The sequence below is a fragment of the Pangasianodon hypophthalmus genome, chromosome 22 (genome assembly GCF_027358585.1).
Source record: "Pangasianodon hypophthalmus isolate fPanHyp1 chromosome 22, fPanHyp1.pri, whole genome shotgun sequence".
Lineage (NCBI taxonomy): Eukaryota > Metazoa > Chordata > Actinopteri > Siluriformes > Pangasiidae > Pangasianodon > Pangasianodon hypophthalmus.
The window spans coordinates 3,027,480-3,053,627 of record NC_069731.1 but is presented as its reverse complement, the minus strand read 5'-3'; the positions used below and the strand labels follow the sequence as shown (position 1 = coordinate 3,053,627).

Sequence of the window (26,148 nt, the reverse complement as noted above, 5' to 3'; positions counted from 1 at the left end):
TCTCACGTCCGAGCCTAAAAGCGCTGAGATCAAACACATTATCGCTTAGGAGCTGTTTGTCTCCGAGTAATGTCGAAGCAGACATGAATATTAAAAAAAAAAAATCCAGCATGAAAACGTAATGCAGAATGGCAAGGACATTATCATTTCAAAGGCTCGTTTTTATGGTTGCTAAATTCAGGACCTGCAGGCAGTCTCTGGTTGCATCACAGCCAAAATCCGTGTGTATTACCAGCAAGGCTCGTGTTTCATGGGAATAATGTTTAAAATGCACTGTGTATTGTAAGTAAAACTTCAAAAGCACGCTTGCATAATGGAAGTGAAAGTTCAAGTATTTTGCAACCGAGGCTGGTTGCTTGTTTCATATTTTAATCAGGAGACAAGTTTGCATTGAAAAAGTGTCTTAAACCAACAGGGCTAATCGGGGATCAACGTTTTCATTACAGCTCTTCACAATTCTGTGACGTGACGGATGAAGAGGCGGAGCTGCTTTCAAAGCCCTGACAGTTCAGTTTGGCCTAAATTTGGGAGCTGACTGTAATTTGCTAGAAACGGAGTAAGAGATTCCTTACAAACAGACTCTCGAGTCTTGGAATAATAATAATAATAATAATAATAAATGCCATTTTCTTAGCATATGATCTTCAGTAGACAGTGCTGACTGACTTTAAATAATACAAATTATTATTATTATTATTATTATTATTATTTTCAGATGTATAATTTGATAAAATCTAGTTGCGATTGCATGAGACAAAAAACTCCAAGCAAACAAACAAATTCAACTTTCAGCTTCAGACACATCAAGATCACTTTAAGTACTATATTTATTTAATAATTTTTATTGAAAAAAAAAAAAACCTCATACTTTCATAAATTTGACTTGAAATGACTATTACGTTTTGCATTTTTAACTATTTGACAGTTTACTATTAATTATTTTTTTACTACCTTTTGTTTGTTTGTTTCTTTTTTATTTTATTTTTTACAACTTGGTTCCGGGTTTCTATACTATTTAAATAATGCATTATTTTTATTATTATTATTATTATTATTATTATTATTATTCACTAATAGAAGTCAACACTGACTACTGAATATAAAATATTAAATAAATTGCATCACCACAAATAAAAACTTAACTTTCAGACATATTTCATTTTCAGATTATTTATCACTAGGCTAATAATAATGATTTGTCACCAATTTAAATAAAGAAATCTTGACTAAGAAGTGTTATCTGAGTTCAAGTTTGTTTTCCTTTTAATAACTGATGAAATAAAATTACTGGACCCCGGAGTTTGTAAATACGCCCTCTGGTCACTAATATGTCACTTGTATATCTTCTCGACTTAGTCTTTGCTTTGTTTATGAGCAGATTAAACCCGATCACTTGCACCCTGTGATGCTGAACTCTCTCTCATATCACACTCACTGATTTCCCTAAACACTATTTACATCATGCTGTGAAATTACGAAGCAGCTCAGTGGTAGATTGTGAATTTTACCTGCGTTGTATCTCCACAATCCAAAGCACATTGGTTTTGCAATATTGCTGGTGATTGAAAGTCCTGAGTGCGTCTTGTTAGGACATCACTCAGTCCTCACTGTGTTCAAACTGCGTCTGTTTTGCATAATTGACCGAGTGAAGTTTCTGTAAGGGGAGAAGAGTTTACTCAGATTTATGCCCTTGCCTTCAGTAATGTATTTGCATTTGGCTATTTCTATTAATACGATTTTGGTTTATGATCCAGAGTGTGAAGAAGGAATAATTTAGTCGGTTTTCTGTGCAGATCTCAGACCTGGCGCTTGTGTGAGATACTCTGAATGCTAATGAATGCTAATTTAGTCGAGTCAAACTGCCTTATAGACAAAGATTTACAGTTCCTGAAGATTATTTCAGACAGAGGGATTAGTTGTGTGTCTTTCCTGATGAGACTGAGTGGATAAGTGCTATACGTTCTGTGAGCGGAGTTACTGTTACAACCCTGAACTTGTTCATTTTCCTTTAACTGCACGTGATTTGCTAATGATTGCAATTTTATTTATTATAGAACATGTTGTACTTTTTAGCAGTTTATAGTCATATTTAATGTTGTGGAATGTTTCCTGTTCTCAGTTATGTCACAGCAGCTATAAACAGTCTTTTTTCTCTGTCTTGAAGTTAATAAGACTTGTCATGTCAATGAAAAATCGCGAACCATAAACTACTCTGTCCTGAAAAGTTACAGCTTTACTTCTGACTGTTATATAGCACTGACACTGGAGACTATTATAACAATAATAATAATAATAATAATAATAATAATAATAAATCTACACTTTTTGACCAATCAGAATCAAGCTTTCCACAGTGCTGTGGTAAAATTATAATATATATAATATTTTATTATAAATATAATAAAAATAATAGAAATAACAGACAGGAATTTGTTCCATTCGTCATCAGATGCTATGTAAATCCTGTAACTATTTCCTATGCAGCTGATGAAACTAATTATCTCTTCTATTTTTTTTTTAACTCAAATCTTAACCAGCAACAATTTCCCAAACACATTACTGAACGGTCATTCTGTGTATAAAATCAGCCCAAACCACAAATGTTTTTCTACACAGAGGCTAATAAGTGCTTTTTTCTCCTTGTTGTAATGTGTTAATTAGCATGATAAAACACACATTCATAACACAATATGCCACTCTCTTCATGAAAGGGCATTTACAAGGCTTCAGGGAGCAAGACTGGGTTCATATTACAGTACATCCACAAGTACAGACAAATTAAGTAGTTTCTTAAACTAGAAAATAGCTAATACAAATAAAAGGCAACTTTAGGAAACAACTGATAGAGGTCAAATCCTAATAGTAAGCATTTAAAATTTTGTCTGAGAAAAAAAAGACAGAAAAAAACACCACGTGCTGCATGTAATAAATGAACTCTCGACCCTTTGTAGCCATTTTGGGTTTTACTAAACTGAAAGCCCATTCTTGAAAAAGTCTCTTTTATTTAGTTATTTTTGTTTTTATTTTATCTTATTTTATTTTAATAACTTTCTGATGTATTGCTCCTGAGATTCTTTGTGTTCGAAATACTCTTGAAAAAGTCTATGCGATTAGTTTACCTATAAATGCAGGTCAAAGTCAGTACAAAGTATATTAATATTCATTATATTATGAATAAATTCTAAGCAGCAAGAAGAAAATCAAATTGCACGATTGTCATTTAAACTGTTACATATTCTTCTCCTTATAATGGATGTTACAGCATTCAGCAAGATAATGAATAATATATTTAGCACAAATTGATATTTATTTATCTTAATGTTTTCATAATTACACCACGTATAAATATATACTTTGCACAAGCAGACAAGACGATCAGAATGCTTCCTGCGAGACTCGCCTTATCATCGGGAGATCGCAGGTTTGAAACCCAATGATGCCACAGATATTTGTCCTAGAGATCAAAATTGCCCATGCTGTCTGGGTAGGAGGGGCATACTCTTTCTCCCCTGTCAATCACAGTGACACAAGCCAATCGTGGGCAAAAGTATGTGAACACCTGACCATCACAGCCATATGTGGGTGTTTCCCAAACTGTTACCACAACGTTAGAAATACAGAATTGTATAGAAAGTCTTTTGTATGCTGTTACATTATAATTTCCCTTCAGTGGAACTAAGAGGCCCAAAAGAAAATGGTGGACACTGGTTGTTGTGACAGTGTGCTACAGAAACCCAAAAGCTACAACAATCTGTGTAACAATTAGAAAAATAAAGGTGTTATTTTTTAATAAGATGAAACCTCAACCCTCTGCTTAAGTTGTGTCTTTTAGTCTCTTTGGAGTATCATTGACAATATATAAAGCTAGTTACCAATTTCCAACAATTTGTGAATTGCAGCAAGTCAAAGTGGCTAATTTAAGTTGCTAGTTAGTAATTAGCGCGCTGATGGCTTTGCAGCTGAGATGGTCTATAACCCCTACGGCAGTGTGGCAGTGTAGGGCAGTTTTTCGCCGCTTAGTCCGTCTGTTCATTATTTGCAGTGCTTGAGCTTGATTTCAGTGATTGTGCAACAGTGGCTTTGGCTTTGAAAAATACCTTTGAAATGCATCAAATGGCTTAAATGGCTTTTATCATCCTGAAAAAGTGCCATCTGAGGAGTAATTTGATTATAGTACGTGTTTCTGTGTTGGTTCTTCAGCGGAGGACACATGCGGAGGAACCTTCCGGAGTTCCAGTGGTGTGATTTCCAGCTCGGACTTCAAGAATGACTACAAGAACAGTGGAGAGTGTACATGGACCATTGTGGCTGACCCTGGAGACACCATTTCGCTCGTCTTCACTGACTTCCAGATGGACAGCAAGTTCGACTACTTGGAGGTGGAGGGCTCAGAGCCGCCATCGATATGGTGAGAACTCTTGGTTCTTTTTTTTCTTTTTCTGTAGTTTTCACAGTACGATGATATATTCCTTTGCTTCTATAGTTTACTTTTATGTAGCAGAAGGAACTTGCTGTGTTTCACTCAGTGTGCTGCTGTGATAATGTCCTCAGATTCTACTGTCATTCCACTTCAACGTGGTAATCATATGTAAATGGATATTTTGTGAATAATTTTTGTCACATGGGTAAACTGACATTATTTAAAAAAAAAAAAAAAAAAAAGAATGGATATAGAATTTCTTCATGGTTTTTAAAGATAACTAATCACCCTGAAGTTGATTATTTTCCAATAACAGCATGTCCCGAAGTGTTTTATTCCTGTTACACCACAGCAATTTTTCAACAGCTACATTTTTATTACTTAAAGAAAGACACATCATGCTGTTTTATCCATTAATAGTTACATTTACTTTGGAAAGTCCACCAAACAAGTTCCTGTTATCCCTTAGAGATAAATCATTATGTAGATGTTATAGAAAATGAATCAATTCATCAGAATTGAGAATTCAAAAGCACTCTGCTATAACTAGTTTAAGAGTTGGAAACAGTTATTGCTGTGAAGGCTTAAAAGATGAATCCAAATATTGAAAATGGTGTCATGCTGATTGAATTCTGTATTCTAAAGGTCTGAAACTTATTTTCCATCTCAAGCCACCTGGGGGAATGATTTTTCACTATTACAGATAGTTTACCACATGTGTAGATGCTGATATGTTTCTTAATCAAATCCTGTGGTACATTTTTATTTTACACACCAGTGCATAATTCTGCAGGTGCTTAATAACTATCCTTGTCTTGTTTGTCACGGCAATATTCTATACAATTTCCCCCACCATTGCCTTCATTGATTCCGGTGAACCATTCCCAAAAAGTACATGATGAAGTAGACGAGTTTTTGTGAAGCCAGAACAAGCTTCCTGTCCTGCTGTTGCACCAAATCCATTAGTTTTGTTGGAGTGACCTTTATGTAATTCCAACAAACCTGTTACTGCCAAAGGAGCAACAAAATCAGATTATAACATAACATTCAGATCACTCAGAGTTTCAGAGGCAAGTACAGAGGAAAAAAATGATGCAATCTCTCAATTTGGTGAGATTTAACTATAATTTATGACCAGAGTGCTGTTGAAAGTTCAGTGCTGATTGGTCCGAAGGTTCTGCTTAACTTTCTATAGCAGCAGCTCTGACAGTAGCAAGGCAAATCACAGGTTTACGTTCGTGCATCCATTCAAATACGTTAACTCAGACATGGTCTTGTATGTTAGACGAACTGCACAAACGGATTTAAAAATGTTTATAATCATTGATAGGTTGAGGTTTTCAGTGAGGAGGTGTTTATTTAGCATTTGTGGAGTAAGGAGTCTCCAGTGTCAGTGCCTTGTAACTTCATGACAACCTGCGTTTGTCTTCTTCAAGAGAGAAAAAAAGAGACGCTGGTGAGGGAATGACTACCTTGTTTCACAGATGCTACACTACATTAAATTTAGCTATAAACCGATAAAAATAAGTACATGGTAGAACATGTTAATAAATAAGAAAAAAAATCGTTAGCTTTGCTGTGGTATAAGATGAATAAAACACCTCAGGCCATGCTGTCATAGGAAAATAATCAGCTTTGAGTTGAAAACAGTAACTCCGCTTTGCGTCTTGCCATATCACAGCACCCCGGTTATTTTCGCTGAATTATTTTGAAAAGAGCTTTTGCACAGTGTTACATATATGTGTTTGAAAAATCAACCTAAACAACGCATGAGACTTAAAGGGGACACCTGACACCATCCTTTTCCTTTGTTTCTGGGTCATTTTTGAGGCTTGCGGTCACATGACTTCAGATCACCCGATTCATTCTGAAGCAACTTGTAAATACAGGTCAAGTATGACTTACTATATGTTCTCTGTTCTCAGGACATTGACAATGAAACAGTCTTTACAGAACAAGGACAAAAATATTCTCTCATGAAACAGAGTGTCCTGCGTCTGAGAGCGCTATGACGTCTCTATCCCAAAGGGCCAATCCATAACTATTCATTCCTGCTTGATTATCCTTTTGCTTTTATTCCCTCTTCTACAATATTGCTGTCTCAGAATGTTTCTGGCAGTCCACAACCCTGGAAACAGAGATATTCAATATGCAACGCCATTATGTTGTCTCACAGATGATGGTTAAAAAAAACAAACGACTGCATACATAACACTTATGACAAGATTACTTTGCATATAATCGTTCCGCTTCTGTGAGGCTACGAAAACTGGTGTTGTATTGTTGTGTTTAACAAAATAGGCAGCTTTGGAACAAAAGCTACTTGCCAGATGTTCTTCTGCGATTTCACTTCGGAACATTTTGATTGGTTTGTTTAGAAAATTTGCTGCAGTTTTGTCTTACTTTTGTGACATCCCACATCCACTCTGTATGTCAAACACGTAACTCGGTTGTGAATTTTAACAAGCTTTTTATTTTCTCAGCTCTCCTGGTCAGCGTTACAATATTAGAGAGGCAGTATAAAATTACCACTGGTACAGGCTCTGTAAAAGCTCACCCACAGTCTATTAATACGGCTTGTCACTGAGCACATTACGCAGCTTTGTATAAACTGATAATGAGACTCGGGCCCAGCTGGCCTATATTGTGTTTCTGCCCCAGCCTGTGCTCAGAGAATTTTCTGATATATGACTTTGTATCTCATTAAGCTTCTTTTGACTCATCTAACGTATTATACAGTTAGTTCCACCTTACATGCTAATGTGGCTAAATACTTAAATGGCATGATTTCCTTTGCTTTAAGGCCACTACTCGAGTTTTTAACTATTATTATTTTAACTGTGAGGTTCGTCAATGGTGATATGTCGGTGTTTGATCATTTTAAGAGCGGGCCAGCAATCCTCTAGGCATTATGGTGAAAAGGTGCATATTCCTGTCATTTCACTGTCAAATCCCTGTCCAGAACTTTGAAATGTTTGCACACAAGATGAAATGGGAAATCTATTGTTGGCAGCTTTTCAGATGAGCCTGAGATTTTGTCCTGCCCCAGGCTCCTGTGTCATTTACATCTCAGTAAATAGCACAGCGATTTATAAAGGTCAGGTTTTACTGTGTCGTACGAAATCCTTTTTAAGCTCAACGCCGCACATGTCTACCAAATTCTTCCTCTGTTTGTCTCAGATGCATCACTGGGCTTGATTTTACAAAGAACGAGTCAACTCAGGTGTGCATTTCGTCCTGTAGCTCAACATGGGTTATTATCGTAAAGCTTAGGGATCTGGTACCTCGCTAAAGATATGAATAATCTGTATAAGAAAGAAATAAGGCATGGAGTTTTGAATCAAAGAAGACCAAGATCAGGGCAGGAGTGAAATGGCACATGAGCACCTTCTCTTCCTCAGTCCATTTGAACCAGTTGGGATTTTTCTAGGTTCAAAGCAGGAATGGACTTTTCATTTTCAGTGAGGAGATCTGGCAGATCTGGTTCTGAATTTACAGATTAACTGTCAGAAAAAAAAAAAACTAGTAAAACCAACAAATCATTTTTTTCACTTAATGGAGGTGATCTGTAACTCCTTGAGTCTTCCTAGAATCCATCTAGGTGGTCTATTCCATTCTAGTTCCAAAAAAGGAAACTTTGAAGGCATCAGGTAATTCTTTCAACAATATGGGCTTAAAGCTTCATTCCATTTTGACCTTGTCCTTCCAAAAAAGAAACTTTGGAGGCAGTTAGGTAGACAGGTAGAGTTGCACTTACATTGCCAAGCCATTACTTCCTCACAGATAAATGTTTCATGTTGGCATTTGGAAGTCCATATCAAAACATCAGCAGGTAGCATTGCCAGGATGTGGTCAATAAGTGGTGATGTGTGCTTCTAACTTAGTTTCACTCCCTGTAGTGTGGGTACAAAAGGAGATGGCATAGTTGGCAGCACTAAGACCGCCCTGGAGAAGTCTGGGAATTGATTTCCTTATACACAGCCACTGATTGCATGGCCAAAAACCATCCACATTTTATCTGTGAAGAACTGATAAGCATAGAGATTCTCGATGAACCCAGTTGGCAGTGGCCCAGGGGAACACCTTTCCAATTTGTAGAGCAATTTGTGCTTGTCTTTGACCGGTCTTTGTGAAGATGTTTTGGATGAAGTTTAAATGTGAGGAAGCATTAAATGAAACCCCCTTGAGCTGCTGGGCATGGTACCACCCAAGATAAGGGAAGCAGAGCCGCAGATATTATGCAGGAAGGAGTGAGTAGGGGAAGAAGATTATACCCTGAAATCAGGCCAGTTTGAATTCAGAATTTTAAAAGTGAACAAATCTTGTATGTGGAACAATGTTGACAAGGTCCCAAAAGACCATCTTTGAAAGTGCACTTTACTGGTCTAAGTTGTCTAAGGGTTGTTCTTGACTTCTAGTGGCATGATTCATGAAATGGGAAAAAGTGACTGAAGCAGTGCCTTAGTTTGGCCTCATCAATCTGCTAGTTACAGCTAGATAAAAGTGAACAAACTGATTGCATTTGACCTGTTGTCACCTTAGTATTTGTGACCTTAGTGACCTTGCCTAGGTAGTATGAAGTGGTGCTCACCGAAAAATCTATAAACATGGTCCATCCCAAGCAAGCAAGTCAACACAAACCCTTGGAACAGTGGTGGCTCAGTGGTTAAGGCTTTGGGCTGCTAATCAGAAGGTCATGCGTTACGCCCTTGTACAGCCATGCTACCAATGTTGGGCACTTGAGCAAGGCACTTAACCATCTCTGCTCCAGGTGCACTATATCCAGGCCTTCTGATCAGTAACCATTGAGCTACAATTTCCAAAGGGGTTGTGTCATTGCCTGGCAGGCTGGCTTGCTTGCTTGCTTGCTTGGGGTGAACCATGCCTATAGCTTTGTGCTGCTGACCAGAAGGTCATGAATTCAAGCCCCCATACTGGCAAGCTGCCAATTTTGAGCACATGAGCAAGACATTTTCACCATTTCTACCCACCTCAGCTTCCTAACCTGCTGGGATATGCAAAGAAAAGAATTTCACTTTACTTTATTAGGTTTCTACTATTATTTGTTCTACTTTCATTCTTAAACCAGGTAGAACCTTGTAAAACTATATTAAAAGCATTATGTGTTTATTTATTCCCAAAACAAAAGAAAAAGAAAAACTTATAATTGAGTGAAGAACCCCAGACTGGCTTTCTGAAAGAAGGCCCAAACCCCCGCTGCACTCTTCAGACAGCATCTTTTCTTTGGTAAACGTTCCACTGTTGAAGTGGATAATGTGAGTCCAGGGCAAGATTGCCTTTAATTGCGGCAAGGCAATAAAATGTCCATCTCCAGCCGAAGGCATGAGAGTCAGAGCTGTGTGTGTAAAGCTTGAGCTGCATCGTAATGCATTCTGGCCACAGATTACACACATACACACACTGGTGTATAGTGAGAGGAGTTTCTAGTTAATGTACTTAATAAAAATTGCAGATCCTAAAAGATTCTTCATAGTCACTGTTTTCAAGTTGACTCTTGCGGATTCTGTTTGAATTCCCTTAATGCACTGCAAGCATGTATCATTCCCTTTATTTTGTGGTTGTGACTCTTTTTCGTGACTGAGTATCTTCTATGCACATGTACTGTCTTAAGCAACATGGCGGTTTGCTAATGTACAGTACGTGTTTTTTTTTTTCCCCACAGGTTGTCTGGGTCAAATATTCCGGTACCTATCGTCAGCAACAAGAACTGGCTTCGGCTCCATTTCGTCACTGATAATAGTCACAGACACAAAGGTTTTACTGCTCAGTATCAAGGTAAACTATATTTCCTTTGGTCTTATACTTAGTCTGCTATCTAGCGTAGCTCAAAAAACCTTTACTTGTATTAGCATGTAATTATTTTTTTCATTATACCTCAACACTGTTGATTTATTGATTCTGAAGGTGTTGATTAATGTTCTATTGCAGCAGCTCTTACAGTAGTTCCAACTGTTGCCACAAAGTTGGAAGCAAACAATTGTATAGGAATTTTTTCTATGTCGTAGCACTATAACTTCCCTTCACTGGAACTAAGCGGCCCAAACCTGTTCCACCATGACAGTGCCTCTGTGCACAAAGCAAGCTCCATGAAGACATGGTGTGTGAAGGTTGGAGTAGAAGACCTTGAGTGTCCTGCACAGAGCCCTGACCTCAACCCCACTGAACACCTTTAAGATGAATGGGAACGCTGACTTCCCCAACATCTGTGCCTGACCTCACTAATGCTCTTGTGGCTGAATGTGCAAAACTCCCCACAGCCACGCTTCAAAATCTAGTGGAAGTCCTTCCCAGAAGAGTGGAAGTTATTATTACAGCAAATCTAGGGACTAAATCTGGAATGGGATGTTCAACAAGCACATATGAGTGAAAGCATTTGGCCATATAGTGTACTTTGTCATTCTTTAATAAATAAAAAAATAACAAATTGCTTTGGTATAAGAGGAATAAAACACACGTCTGTGCCGAAATTGGGAAATAATCACTCTACCTCGTTGTGTTTTGTTCCTTAATTAAATATATTAAATCTGTTAATGAACAGTCAGCAGATTGTGGTTTTTAGTATAAAAATAATTAATGGACACAATAATAAAACAAACATCAGTTTTATTGCCATAATTACTTGTACTGTGTTCGTCTAATTGAAATGTGTTAGTCACAGTCATTTAATGATGGTCTTTGACAGTCGTTTTGAAACTTTTCAATCTTCAGTCTTTCATATGGCAAAAATACAAAGAATGCAATTAAAAAAAAAAAGATTTAATTATTGTTACATGGGGATGTTTAAGGTCTGAGCATACTGTAACTCAGTAAGGCTAGTCACATAACTCAGTGATATATATCATATATCTCTATTCCCTTCCACGCGATTCCTCAGTAATACTGCATCAGATTCTGATCACAATAGGACTGAAACTGAGACGGCAAAAATCCCCCGGCTCCTGAAAGAAAGATTGTTAGCCCTATAACATGCTGCTCTCTGCGTCTCAAAAGGAGGATGTCTCTGTCCCCATACAGCCATTTCCTTTCGCTCATATTTTCTCAGCCCTGCAACAAATGGAGCTGGAGAAGATTGATCTTGGTATTGTAGCTATTCTCTGGGAGACCTGCCTTGTCCAATTTGATTTTTTTTTTCTTTCTGAACAGTGAAACGATCAGGAGACTTCAAATCAAGAGGGGTGAAGCTGTTGCCTGGGAAAGACAACACAAGCAAATTTGCTATAAGTAAGTCAAATGTTTTTTTTAATGGTTTTAAAAAGACTTTCTCATGGCCTACACTGTTTTTGCAAGCTCATGTATTTATTGATTTTTATATAGCAATGTCAGATCGGCCTTATGAAGCAGCGTGATCTCTAGTTAGACACTTTTACAGCCAATGTTTCTACAAAATACGTATCAGCTGAGGCCCAAAGGCTGCATGTAAACTACAATGTACGGTACAGTACAAGACCACCGGGACAATATAACAAAACACGATTAACCAAGTCTATTGTTTCCAGTCTGGAACATTTTCTATAAACCAAGACCTTTAAACCAAGACCGTGACATTTTGTCCCTGATGATAGAGTTAATTAGAGAGCTTGCTGTAAATACAGTGTGTATTCCCATGGAAGCAACTTGGCTAATGTTACAGGATCTATTTTAGGTATCTTTCTTATTTCTTATTTCTTTCTTATTTCTTTATGGCAGAAAGTCATTTGTGGATATGTTCAGGGTTAAAATACTAGTCCATTGATTTTGCAGCAGATGTAGCCATAACAAATAAATGGACTTGTTTGTATCATCTACATAGTTCCAAAAGGCAGTAATGTTGTCAGTAAGTTGGATGAAGTCCAAAAGTTATTTCAATTTCTTTCTTTGTATACAGAATTGGGGAATGTGCCTGCTTAAGTTGATTTTCTAAGCCCCCATTCAGATTATTGCAATTACCTGCTTGTAGTTCATTGCATCCGAGGTTGCCAGATTTTTCATCAATTCAGGGTCAATTCAATTCAATTTTATTTGTATAGCGCTTTTAACAATGGACATTGTCACAGAGCAACTTTACAGAAATAAATAAATTCCAGATATAAATTTTAAATTTATAAGGTTATCCCTAATGATCAAGCCAGAGGCAACGGTTGCAAGGAAAAACTCCCTGAGACGACATGAGAAGAAACCTTGAGAGGAACCAGACTCAAAAGGGAACCCATCCTCATCTGGGTGACACCGGATAGTGCGATTATAAATAATTCCCTTCTATAACTGTGTGCTAGAGTTACGTAACCAGGAAATTCATTATAGGTCTAACATGAAGTCTATTTTGTTGAAGTTATCAGTTGTTCACTGATGAAGACTTGAAGAAAAACAAAACTGTTTGGGGCAATTGCAGTCGTAAAGCTATCATGGCAATTGTAGTCCTAAGCCGTCGTAGCAAAACTGTTCACATCAATTGCAGTCCAAAGCCATCTCGTGGTTTCTAATTGTATTTTTAGGCTGTCCGTTATCAGCAGAAGCGAGTGGTTTCCAAGTGATGAGAATTCGAACCAGAAGTAGGGCATCATGATGGATCAGGCAGGTCCGGAGAGCAGAACGGGTCAGGAGGGGTCTTGAGTAAGAACATCCAAAACAGGGTTTTTCAAATGTGCCCAGACCACCAGCTTTAAACACAACAACTTGCCTTTAATTAATTAATCAAACCAACAGCACTTCGAAGCTTATTATGGTTCCATTGTGGTTATTTTATGGTTATATATTAGACGTAAAATCCATGACTTTCAGTCAACCACCAACATGGTACTAGTTAGTTGGCACGCTCCTCTGCTAACACCTCTTTCTTATTTCTGTTTGGGCTTAGTGAAAATGCCATTGCTTAGTCATTGCCTCACTCGGCATTTTGAAAACGTTTTGAAGGAAACGGGAGCCATCAGCAGAAGTGAAATGGATTCAGAGCAGTGCCTCATAGCTGACTTTTGATTTGCTAATGACGCTTTGATGATCAGGAATGACATTGTGTATGTCAGACTGAAGCCTTTAAAGATGACGCATGCACTCTGTGCATTTTAAAAGCAGCACTTTATTCATGGCACCTTTGGAAGGCAATTTTGTTGGTCGAAGCAACTTTCTTACCCCTCTAAAGACCAATATATGATGATTTCCGCACTGGTGATAGCAAATAACATCATAAACAAAGCGACTAAAGTTTCAAATCTTGTTTATGCCAGGGTATGCCTGTGTATTACTACACGTAGTACGTCTCTGTTCATGAATCTGAAGCAGAGAAATTGCCATTGCTCACCACTTTGTTATTTTAGCATAATTTAATGTACGTGTTTGTTTTGACACTTCTTAAAAAAAGTTTTAAAGAAGTTTTAAAACAGTTTAAAACGTCAAGCTCGTTGTGCCAGAGGGAAGCGAGGGTCGTAATGTAAATCAAAGAGATATGTCATTTTGTAGTAAAAAAAATAGCCAAATAAACTTGCTGCTGTAGAATTAGCATCGGAGTGAGTACCTTTCCTTAGTCTAAAGCAAACACTAGGGAAAAATACAATATCTGCTGCCATTGTCTCCCATTTATATTCTTCTAATGCAATGATATCATTCCCGATCTACCAGCCCCCGTGCCAGATCTAAATGAGTCCAAGAGAAGAGACGAGGAGTTATGTGCAGTCTACTAGACTCCATAAGTCCATCTAATGTTTTCATGTTCGACTGAAATAGCTACATTTCTATTAGCAGCTAACTTTCTAATTGTTGTTGCTAATGACTGCCAGCAAGCTAGCATTAGCATAGCCCATTTAGCTGGAAAGCTACCTACATAGTCATGCAGGGATTATTGTAAGCATTGTTTAACATCACTGTAGAAAAATAGCTATTTGAGTAAAACCTAAAAACTATTTTTTTCTTTTTTATTTCTTTGACCACACTAAAAGCATCTGCTTTTACTTGGAAATTCTGAATATTTCACCTTTGGCCTAATTTAGAATAGATTCATTACAAAAACATTTTTGTAATTGTAATTAGGGTTCTGATTTTTATTTTTTTTTTTATCTCAAAATCATAACCTGTAATTTGTTTTTAAATGCAAAAAATTGTTCCCCTAGCAAGTTCAAAACAAAGAAAAATCATTAGCAAAAATGTAGCTTTAGTATATACACCACAGACACAAAAGAAATTATTGAATGTGACATATATGTCATATATATAAATTAAAATTGAAATACTTTTGCCAGCTTTCTGATGCATTCACTGATGCAAAGGAAATAGGAAGCATTTACAAACAATCACGTGATACATGATTATGTATTTTTGATCACAATTCTTACTTCCTAGGTTTGTTTCCAGCATAAGAAAACTCCCTATGTTGATGATGAAAAAAATAATTTTTTCTTCATATAGATCCAAGTCATTTATTAAACCAGGGAAGCAAATGTACCTCTCTTCCCCCTGCACATACTCAATATTGACTAATCTGAGCCATAATTCTCATATTTTGCCACTTGGAGTGGGCGTGGCACCTATTATAATAAAGTATCGAGCACATCGATTTATCTCAACCCAGCATTGTACCACTTCAGATACTTAATTACAGTAGGATAGAGGTTTTTATTACCCTCTATTTCACAGTGGCTGCCTCATACATGCTGAATGATGAATTATGAGGGAATTATTTGCCTCAACACCGGCTCATTCAGTGTCCCGATACACCAGCAAACACCCCGGTGTTAATCAGCAGGCTCCTTAATTTACCACTTTGACATCGACTGCTGCTCTGACAGCCGTTAAGGCGGATTTACTGTCACTTCCTGTGTAAAGTGTTGTCAGTCTGATGAAAAATGGCTCAAGCGTATAGTGACTTTAAACAGAGTTAGTGGGTTTATGGTGATTTAAACAGAGTTAGTGCATCAGACTTTGGAATTAGTGCTTCCATCTTCAGTATCTATCTTTATACCAAAGCATTGTTGAACTCTCGATTCTGATTGGTCAGACTCGGACTGTAGTGATGGCTGTAATTGAAATCACAGGTTAATGTTAATGCTCCTGTTCTAATACAACTTACACAGGGATGTGTGTGGTGGACAGTGTGTGTAGACGGTTTAAAAAAAAAAACCTTTTGCATAATTGTTGATATGGTGACGTTTTCTGTAAGGAGATGTTTATTTAACATTTATGGAGTTAAGGAGTCTCCAGTGTCAGCTCTTTGGAATAGGTATAAGTAAAGCTATAACTTTAAGTTGATGTTCATGACAAGCCTTGGGACCATGGCAGGCTATGTTTTTTGTCTTATAAACGTCAAAAGAGAGAGAAAAAAAAGAAGCAATAGTAGACAATAATGGTTTGCAGCAAAGCCTGCCTTATAGCCTCCTTTCTTATCCCGCAGTGAATGAAGGCGGTGTGAAGCAAGTGTCCAATGACTGCTCAGACCCTGGGGAGCCGGAGAACGGCAGGCGCATAGGCGACGATTTCAGGTAAACCTAGTTGTGTGTGTGTTTGTGTGTGTGTATCTGTGTGTGTGTTTGCAAACAAGGATTGAGTTGCTGAAAATATGGCACCCTGAATAATCTACAGTTCTACTCATTCATTCTCTGGGTTTCTTGTTTTGTAATTGTTCTTAATTGGAAATATCTGGAAGCATCGGCGCCACGGTTGGGTTCACGTGTGACGGCGATCACGTGCTGCAGGGCTCTAAGAGCATTACCTGCCAGAGGGTGGCAGAAGTGCTTGCCGCATGGAGCGACCATCCACCCGTATGTAAAGGTGAGAGATAGGGATAGTGCTGGATATTGCAAAAGAGATAGCATCGGATTGTTCCTATCTTATAAAATCACTTATAAATCCTGTATTAATGTTGCATTGCTTATTAAAAATATATAATGTGTTATATAGCATATATAATTCCTTAAAGTGCCTTAAATAAGCCTGAATATTTCCAGGTATTCTGTGAAAACATCATTTTGAATGAAATTTCATTTCATTTCAATACACAATACATTATGAAGCATTATAAATGCTGTATTCAGGCTATAAGTAAAAGCATGCAACTGCAGTGCCGACTGAACCCGTAGACGTTATAACAGTCTTATGAACAGTTATTATAATGTGTTATGTAACCTCACATTATGAAGACATGTGCTTTATAAAGCATTATTATGTAATGTTATATATATTATTATGTAACCAAAATGCTGAGCATCTACTGCATATATTACTCTTAAGCAGTTACAGTTACATATATAATGCTTTATAAAGCATGAATATATGTGGTATAATATATGTTCATTGTGTTCACTGGACACTGTGAACACTAATATTATAATGCGCTATAACACAGTCTTTGCATTTAATCTTAGTTATAGTGCATTACAGCATTACTGTCTACAATGTTCTTATGAACAGTTATAATAATGTGTCATATACTGACACCTATGTGCAATATAGTGCGTATGATATTTATATATATAAATGCAGGCCCATGCCACGTGTTATAAGGTGTTATGCATGCTATATGACTTGAGTCGGGTTGAGTGGGGCAACATGGTTGAATCTGACTCCATCTTACCAGCCATATGTCTCATGTTGTGTTCCCCATTTATTTTTTTTCATCTCAGGGATAGAAAGAAAATCTTGATCAATAAATCTCACAAGTGCTACAGCATATTGGAAAGTGGCCTGTTGTGTTACAGCGGGCTACACACCAACATGTGGGCAGAATGGAAAGATAATATGTTTTCTCTAAACATATTTATTACACATAGTATTATAGCCTCACATGGGCTATAATGAGATATTTTTATCTAGTGCTCTTAATGATATGCTCGGCTGCAGCTCAAGCCTTGTTATCTTTCTCACAACATTTGCCCTTCACTGGTTTTTAGCGAAACTGTGCCATATGTGATACTCGCAACGGCCATAACCTCTTACAACCGCAAGCCCTTAATACACATGTTCATTCCTGCCAGAAAAAAACTCTCCCTCATCCTTATGTGTTAATTGATGTTGTTTTTTTGTTTTTTTTTTCAGTGAAAACCTGCGGGTCGAACCTCTACGGTCCATCTGGCACTTTTACTTCTCCCAATTTCCCCATCCAGTATGAGAGCAACTCGCAGTGTGTTTGGATAATTACTGCCAGTAACCCAAATAAGGTAACACACACACACACACACACACACTTTCACACACACTCCCATAAGGACACTGACCCTGAGGTGATATATAATGTGTGAGATTTGTGGGTAATTATGGACTGGCATTACACTGGCTCGATTGTTCCACATTTATGAATAGTGTTTTTGGTAATGTAGTGAAAGTTCATGGGTCATTCATCCGATTTAGAGAGGTGGATGATGGTATAGAATCATTCATGAAAGGATTCCCAAGCAGTCAACAATCTTAAACTGGAAGAATTCAGCTGGTGAGGGTATTTATAGATAAAAATTTGATATCACGCAATCACAATTAAGCTGGTTCTGCCTGATTTCAAGTGCAATTCGGCAAAAAAAAAAAAAAAACATTCATGTTACGTACAAAACTGATGTAGGAACCTAAAGTTTATGTGCTGTCCACGCACCAACACACAAAGTCTGATCCATATTCTCATACATATGTAAACCACAAAGTCTGATTCACATCCTCATACATATGTATTTCAGGCAGGATTGTGCAAAAAAGTGGGAATTCAGCACAAAAGAATTGGAAAGTTCATCTGTTTACACGTTAATTTAAGGAATTAGCTGCAGCCGTGGGTTTGTGCATGGTTTTGTCCGCCTCCAAAAAGCAGGTGGAAATTAGCATCGAGCGTAGGCATTGTGAGGTTTTCAATTTGGACAAAAAAAAAAACCTAAGTGAAGAAGTGCTATGTGCAGTTTAAGATGTCATGTGACCTTCAGTTATTATGTTATATTAAGGAAGGAATAAAACACTTAGGGGTGTGCTGTTATAGGAAAATAATCAATGAGAGCGTTACTAGTGTTAATGCTACCATCACAAAGTTGCACGCCCCCAAAGTATTTTATTCCTCTTATAACCACAGCAATTTGCTAACAATTACAATTTTGTTTTATTTATTAAACGTGTCATACATTTTATCTGTTTTATATTATGGAACGTCACTTACATTATAGCAGCGATAAACAGATATTCCCTCATCAGCCTCTCCTTTTGTGATCTCTATAGACAAAAAAAACCACAGTTTACAAAGCGCTGACACTGGAGACTCCTTGCATAAATGCTGAATAAACAACTTCTCACAGACAACATCAGCATATCAACAACGTGTTTTGAATCCGTTTATTTGGATCATGTATGTGAAGTCTCTGTGAATGAGCTGTTACTATAGAAACACGTTAAAATAAACACATGCTCTATAACCGCATTATTGTCAGAGCTGCAGCTCTAGAAAATGAATCAACATCATCTGACCAATCAGAATCCAGAACGCGCCTGCAGATTGCATGCAGTTTACATCCAAACCTTGTTTCATTCGTATGATCTAATCTAAACTGTTTACGTATTAACTATCTTAGATCAATGTTCTTACCCAGTTCACTAGTTCACGTTTTTATGAATCCACACTTCCTCCTGAACATTTATCACCAAAGCACATTTGAAGTCCAGACTCACTGTGTACCTGTGTGCACATATTTGATACATTTTCCCCACAACTCTCTCGCCTCACGTCATTAACTATTTCCAAATAGCTGAGTTGTATATTCAATAGCTGCTAAATCTGCGTCCCTGTGGTGCTGTATGATGCAAATGGGTCCTAAATGACACAGTGAGGCGATATTGCCTCATTTATCTTAGACAGATGGAATTGCCGAGTTTAAGTTTTATTGCAGTTCTCCAGCGCTCATAATACCAAAGCCACAGGCAGAACGAGTGCATTGTGACATCATTAGAGCTAGGAAGTGATTTTAAACATGCGTATAGTGTACGTATGTACGGCTCTTGGCGCTGGATTAGCATGGTCGTGGATGTAGCATGCATGTTCTTGGTCTTAGTGTGCAGATTCGAAATTCATCCCAAGGCATCTCTCTGCATTGTTTACATCGGTTTGCATTCGCAACACACTCTGCAGGGCAATTATGCAAAACAGAAGCTACTAATTGTGCCTGATTTTAGCTTTAACATCAAGCGAGGGTATGTAATCCATAAATCTTGCAATGCTGTGTTAGCTGATTTTTTTAATTGTAGCAGCATAAACTGCATATAGGTCACTTGTGTAAATGAAGGCTAATTTATTGATAACATATGTTCCACCAAATTGCCAGCTCTTATTAGCAGACTTATTATATGTGTAAATCATTTTTATTTGGCAATTATGGCTCATTGGATTTCAACCATATGCGAAGGCCTTCAGGGTTACGGAATCGAAATGAGAGGTCATTTTCACAGGAAAACGTTACGAGACATGTTCCCCGCCGTTCCAGGTGATCCAGATCAACTTCGAAGAGTTTGACTTGGAGCTTGGATATGATACGCTTACGATAGGAGATGGAGGAGAGGTCGGAGACTCCAGAACCATCATCCAAGTGTAAGTCCTGATTTCGCTACCTAATTTGTCGAGAAATATTGCTAAACCTACAGTATCATTCACTGTGATATGTTTGCACATGAATCTCTGGAGCCGTCAATCAACTTTACAAAAGAATAATTATAAAATATCATTAAAGGCAGTATTTTTAAGAAGGTTAAATGCCTGGGACCGTTTAGAGTGTTTCAGGAATAAAACACTTGGGGGTGCGTTGTTACAAGAAAATAATTAACAATGTGAATTGAAGTTCCTGTTACCGCAGCAAAGTTGTCTATTTCCATGTCTATTTCCTCAAAGTTGTTTTATTCTTTATACTACAGCAATTTGCCAATGATTACATTTTTAACACGTTAACTACAAAATGAGACGTTGTACTTTTTATCCATTTATAGTTACTTAAAGTTATCAAACAACCATGAAACAACCATGTTCCTGTTCCTCTTACTCTATGTTATAGCAGCTATAATCTGTCATTTAAAAGTCGTTTCCTTACCAACCTCTCTTTTCTGTCTCTCTTTCTTGAAGTTAATGAGACAAAAACACAGCTTGTCATGTTACAAAGAAACTGCAAACTGACACTGGAGACTCCTTCCATGATTGCTAAAATACGAAAGTTTTCTGAGAAAATATACGCAAGTTTTAAACCGTTTATGTGGCGTGTCTGCCTCGTGTAAATTGTTACTATAGAAATGATAACGTATTAGATTAATATAAACCTGTGATTTGTAGCTGCACTATTGTCAACACCTTCTGACCAATCAGACTCGAGTATTCAACAGAACTGCGGTATAAGATGCAAGTATCCCACAATGCAGCTGTGTATCTCAGCCCTTTGTTTCTTGAGCATTGTTATTATTGGCGCTTGGCCAACTCAGAATCATGTTTGCACCAATTTTTTCGTCCCGCAAGGACAAAAGTCCGTGTTCTGCCAAAACAGATGCACATAAAGCGCACTTCACATAATTGGCTATGTATAACCATCCGCTTAATGCCAGTGATAAAATAGCTGCTGTCAGTACGGATAGGATGAAATGAAGATATATATTTTTCCTTCCAGTGGAAGACTTTGTTTATATCTTGTATTGTATTCCATTTGTATCCGGCTCCTTGTGATCATCTTTAGAAAAGGAACTTTTGAACTCTCTTTCCGTCTGTTCCTGCAGTTTGACTGGCAGCTTCGTGCCTGACCTGATTGTCAGCATGACCCATCAGATGTGGCTCCATCTGCAGTCGGACGAGAGCGTCGGCTCCATCGGCTTCAAGATCAACTACAAAGGTTTGTCCTCATCATCAGCCTCATTTTAAAGCACTTTGAAACACTGTTAATTGACTCATATGTCGGTGACCTGTCACATTTTTTAAACAGAAATTGACAAGGAGAGTTGCGGTGACCCTGGCATCCCTTTGTACGGCTTCCGCGAGGGAGCCGGTTTCTCCAACGGCGATGTGCTACGCTTCGAGTGTCAGTTCGGGTTCGAGCTCATCGGCGAAAGAACCATTTCCTGCCAGAATAACAATCAGTGGTCAGCCAACATCCCCATCTGTATTTGTAAGTACCGCCCACTACATGATGGACATAACGGATAGCAAAGTGCATCGACGGTAGAGAAAATGTTTTAGAGAAAATGTTAGAGACTTGTGTTAGGGATTAATCTGTAATTCAGAAAGCTATTGGACTAGTCTAAGCTGTCTTTTCCATGGTTGAAGCAAAAAAAATATTCGGGACATTTCTATTTTATTTGTAGTTAAATGCTGATAAACAACAGCAGAATTGCACTTTGATTAATGTCCTTAAACGAGCTACACATTGCATTCCCAGATACAGTGCTTTTTTTAACGTGATGCTGTGCAACATCAGTGCAATAAATGTGCAAATCTGTGTATTACACTATGAAACACTTGTGCGGACAAGATGATGGCAGCTGAAATCATCGATTCTGGAACTGAGAGCGCATTATGTCCATTATGGTTTTTTTAGAGTCTTCTTTATTGCACGAAGACCAGCCTTCCTTGAGTGGAGGACACAATGTCTACAGCGGCATCTAGGAAGGTTTTCCAGACAGACCTTACCTCACTAGCGTCCAAAATCAAGTCTAGATCAAGCAAGGGTTTTATTTTGGCTTAAAGGACAACAAAGTAGTCAGGATTGGTCATACTTCCTTCATGAGCTTGAATAAAAGAACAGTCCTCTGAACACCTCTACTCTTTAGTGTGATTTGAAAGTGATGTATGACTAGTCGACTAGTGAATGTATTACTTGACTAGTCTATGCAACTCCTAATGTGTGTGAGACACTCCTGGTTTTCTGGGTAAGCAAGACATACTTTACTGCTCATCTAAATCTGACTGTCAGACATGGGATTGCAGCAGACTAATGAGATAAGAGCATACCTCCTTCTCAGACCTCTGTTATTTCACAACTGAACTAAGCAGCATTCAGAAATTTACCACATGCTCCCGTAAACAGCAGTATTTTAGTCCTAAATGAGCAGTGGCAGTGCAGTCGTGTGTGTGGCGTTCGGAATACACAATGTGCTTATAGAGGTAGAGTCTGGAAAAGCGAAGAGTTGCAGATTTCATGGCGAGCTCTGCTTTTTAGGTCTATTCAGTACATTTCAGATTGAAAAGTTTGAATTTGCATTGAATAAAATGATCACATTTCATCATTGAGCCACAAACAGCCATGGTTTGGATCAATTTAAAAGACAACAACTGAAGTGAAATTGAGGCAAACAACTGAAACTGAGACAACAATCATAGATCAATTATTACTGAAAAAAGAAAGTCAGCCGGCATGTAAAAAATGATCTGTATTTCTAAATTGTGTGAAAAGGCTAGCAAGGTGATTTGCCCATAACTAATTTATGCGCAAATTAACAGTAGGCCTACCCCAGATTCTGAACAAAACTGGTCACATATTGATCAGAGACTACTACATCACATCGTAGTGTAGTGTAGCGGGTACAGTGGTATAGTCAAACATCAAATCATTGCATGAAGAATCTAAATTGTACATAATGGAAACGTCGCAGATTCAGTGGTATCATCAAATACTGAATCGTTGCCTTAAGAATCAAAATTGTATTGTATCGTAGCAGAGTCAGAGTCAATTACTGAATCATTGCCTTATGAATCATATCTTATTATATCCTAGCAGATTCAGTGGTATCACCAAATATCGTAAGAGATCCCCTCTGTCAAAACTCAAAAGCCTACCTGAAATTTTCTTTGAAAATGTTTTAATACTTTACTGATTCATCCCTGCCGTCCTCTTCTTCAGTCCCGTGTCTGTCCAACTTCACGGCCGCCTCAGGGACAGTTCTGTCCCCGGATTACCCAGAAGGCTATGGCAACAATTTGAACTGCGTGTGGCTGATCATCGCCGAGCCGGGAACCCGCATTCAGCTGGCCTTCAACGACTTCGACCTGGAGCCACCCTACGACTTCCTGACGGTGCGGGACGGCGAGTTGCTGGGCCGCTTCACGGGCGCCGAGGTGCCGTCACACCTGACCAGCAACTCCAACATCCTGCAGCTGGAGTTCCAGGCCGACCACTCCATGTCCGGCCGGGGCTTCAACATCTCCTACAGCAGTGAGTAAAACTGTACAATCACTTCATTCTCTAAATCTCACCAGTAACCTTAAAACAAGTATTCAGAGAAAGTCCAGGTTCAAATAAAGTTCTTTTATTCAACATTTTTACAGGGGATTAGCTAAATACATATATTTTTTATTTCTCTTGAGATATTCTCAAGCGCTTACTGGGGCATGTGCCATTTTTCCTCAGGCATAATCAACCTAATTCCATAAGTGTCATTTTATTTAACACAGCTGAGTATTCCTTGAACATATGGAATTAAATGGAGAGATTTAAAAGGGATGAAAAAAGAAAAAGTACAAAGATGAATTGTCAGCACATTGCAATAAATATTTATAAAATGTAAAACTCAAGTTCTAACACAATAATCATTTTGCAATAACATTTTTTTTTTGTTCCGCCTTTTTTATTATGTCTTTTTCCCCAATACTCCTTCTCTTTTCCTTTTAGTGGTCTTTGGACAAAATATTAAATGTGTTAGATAGGCAACTGAGAAAGTCAAAATTCCAATGTGTTAGCTACAAGGCTAAAAAGCAGCAACTAATGTAATTTGTTTAAAAGTATAACAAGCTAATTTTGGACTTAAATCCAATATTTACGTCAATATTTACACTGGGAAAGTTCCTTGTATTCAGAATCGGTTTCTGCACATGCTCGGATGCACGGATTCTCCATTCAGATTATGCGATCTTTGCAAAAATTATGCCTCCAAGTTTGCCAGATTTTTCTTGACTAGGATCCTTGCCATAAAACAAACAAAAAATCAGAGATAGAAAATGCAGACTGAAGAAGGAAATAGCTTTTTCTTCTTTGCTTTAAAACATAATATGATGTAACATAAAAGCAAGAGATGATTAAAACATTGATTAAATCACATTCATCATTGCAAATTTGGCTTCATTAAACAATATGGCTTCCATTCTTATTATACAAGAGCGTATAAAATCGCACTTTTCAAATTTGCCAAATTAATAAGATAACAGCTTTTTTGATGGGACAATGCTGTTGATTATGTAATAATTATATTTATGTATTGAATATTACCTTCAAGTGGCATTCCGTAGGTTTTTGGCATTACATCAGTTTGGCTATTAAGTCCTCACTACATGTGTGTAACTCAGTGGTGCTGAATTAAAATTTTTTGAATAATATATAAATTACAGTACAACCATAACACTCTTCTGTCGTTGGTCGTTCATTTAGCGTTCGGACACAACGAATGTCCCGACCCTGGCGTGCCCATGAACGCAAAGCGCTTTGGGAATAATTTCCAGCTCGGCAGCTCCGTATCGGTGGTGTGTGAAGAAGGCTTCATAAAGACCCAAGGCTCGGACACTATCGTGTGTGAGCTGGAGGAAGGCGGAGTCATGTGGAGCGGTTTGATTCCCAAGTGTGAAGGTAAAAAAAAAAAAAAAAAAAAAGAATGAACAAATTTGGCACACATTTCAGAACCGAGCTTTGACTAGTCCTGTTCCAATTAGTCACGGTGGAGTAAGCTGCAGAGAAGGCGTGGAAATCCTTCGCTCATTAGAAGCTGCAGGTTCTCAGTAAATTGTCAGAGTGTTCTAGACTGTGGCTGACGCTGCAGTAATTGGTGAAGGAGAAAAATGCCATACCTGCAAATGGAAGCTTCCATAAAGGAGATGAAGTCTCACAGACACACACACACACACACACACACACACATTCACCTTGTCTTTGTTCTAAGCTACATACTGTATCACAGCGGTTTTAATGCATTTTTAATGACGTACCCCGTCCAGTGCTTCTAGACAAGAGACGTGATTCTCTCTCTCTCTCTCTCTCTCTCTCTCTCTCTCTCTCTCTCTATCTCTCTCTCTTTCTTTCTTTCTGTCCCTGTCTCATCTTTTCATTTTTCCCTTTTCATCCTTCTGCATCTTTTCCTCTGTCCTTTTCCTTCTTTCTTTCTTTCTTTCTTTCTTTCTTGGTCCTCTTTTCCTCTTTCTTCTTCTCTTACTCTGTCTTTCGCTATTCTGTCTCTTTCCTGTGTTTCTCTACCCTTTCTGTCCCTTCTGTCCTCTTCTGACTTTTCTTTGTCTTTCCTTCAAGCTCTTCCTCCCTCTATCTCTCTCTCTCTCCCCTCTGCTGCCTCTTTTTTCTTCCTTCTTCTTCTCGAGTTTGTGTCTAACTCTTCCTCCCCTCCTCTGTCTTTCTCTCTCTCTGTCTCTCTCCTTCCCTCCTCTGCTACCCCTTTTTTATTCCTTCTTCTTCTCAAGTTTGCCTCTAACTCTTCCTCCCCCCTGTCTTTCTCTCTCTCTCTTTCTCTCTTTCTGACTCTCCTCTGCTGCCTCTTTTTTTTCTTCTTTCTTCTTCTCGAGTTGGTCTCTAACTCTGTCTCTGTCTCTCTCCTCATGTCCAGCTCCATGTGGTGGTCACTTCACAGCCCCGGTGGGAGTGATCCTCTCTCCAGGGTGGCCTGGTTATTATAAAGACTCTCTGAGCTGTGAGTGGGTGATCGAGGCCGAGCCGGGACACTCCATCAAGCTCAGCTTTGACAGGTGAGTCCACAGAGGACAGGGCGCGTCTCAGAGCGCACTCACACAGCCGTACGTTAGCTAGAAGACTCAGACACTGGCTGTA

The 26,148-nt window shown here is 38.2% G+C and overlaps 1 protein-coding gene across 4 annotated transcripts in view; it reads left to right on the top strand.

Moving 5' to 3' along the window:
* Positions 1-26,148, top strand: part of csmd3a (CUB and Sushi multiple domains 3a) — a 237,373-nt gene that overhangs the window by 55,457 nt on the left and 155,768 nt on the right. For all 4 annotated transcript variants that reach the window (XM_026924403.3, XM_053228098.1, XM_053228099.1 and 1 more), the window contains exons 5-16: positions 4,201-4,408; positions 10,104-10,216; positions 11,585-11,662; positions 15,798-15,885; positions 16,050-16,174; positions 17,438-17,559; positions 19,846-19,949; positions 21,113-21,225; positions 21,316-21,498; positions 23,230-23,541; positions 24,751-24,945; positions 25,928-26,066. In XM_026924403.3, coding sequence (XP_026780204.3) covers positions 4,201-4,408; positions 10,104-10,216; positions 11,585-11,662; positions 15,798-15,885; positions 16,050-16,174; positions 17,438-17,559; positions 19,846-19,949; positions 21,113-21,225; positions 21,316-21,498; positions 23,230-23,541; positions 24,751-24,945; positions 25,928-26,066 — 1,780 coding nt within the window. The remainder of the gene's footprint in view (positions 1-4,200; positions 4,409-10,103; positions 10,217-11,584; positions 11,663-15,797; positions 15,886-16,049; positions 16,175-17,437; positions 17,560-19,845; positions 19,950-21,112; positions 21,226-21,315; positions 21,499-23,229; positions 23,542-24,750; positions 24,946-25,927; positions 26,067-26,148) is intronic.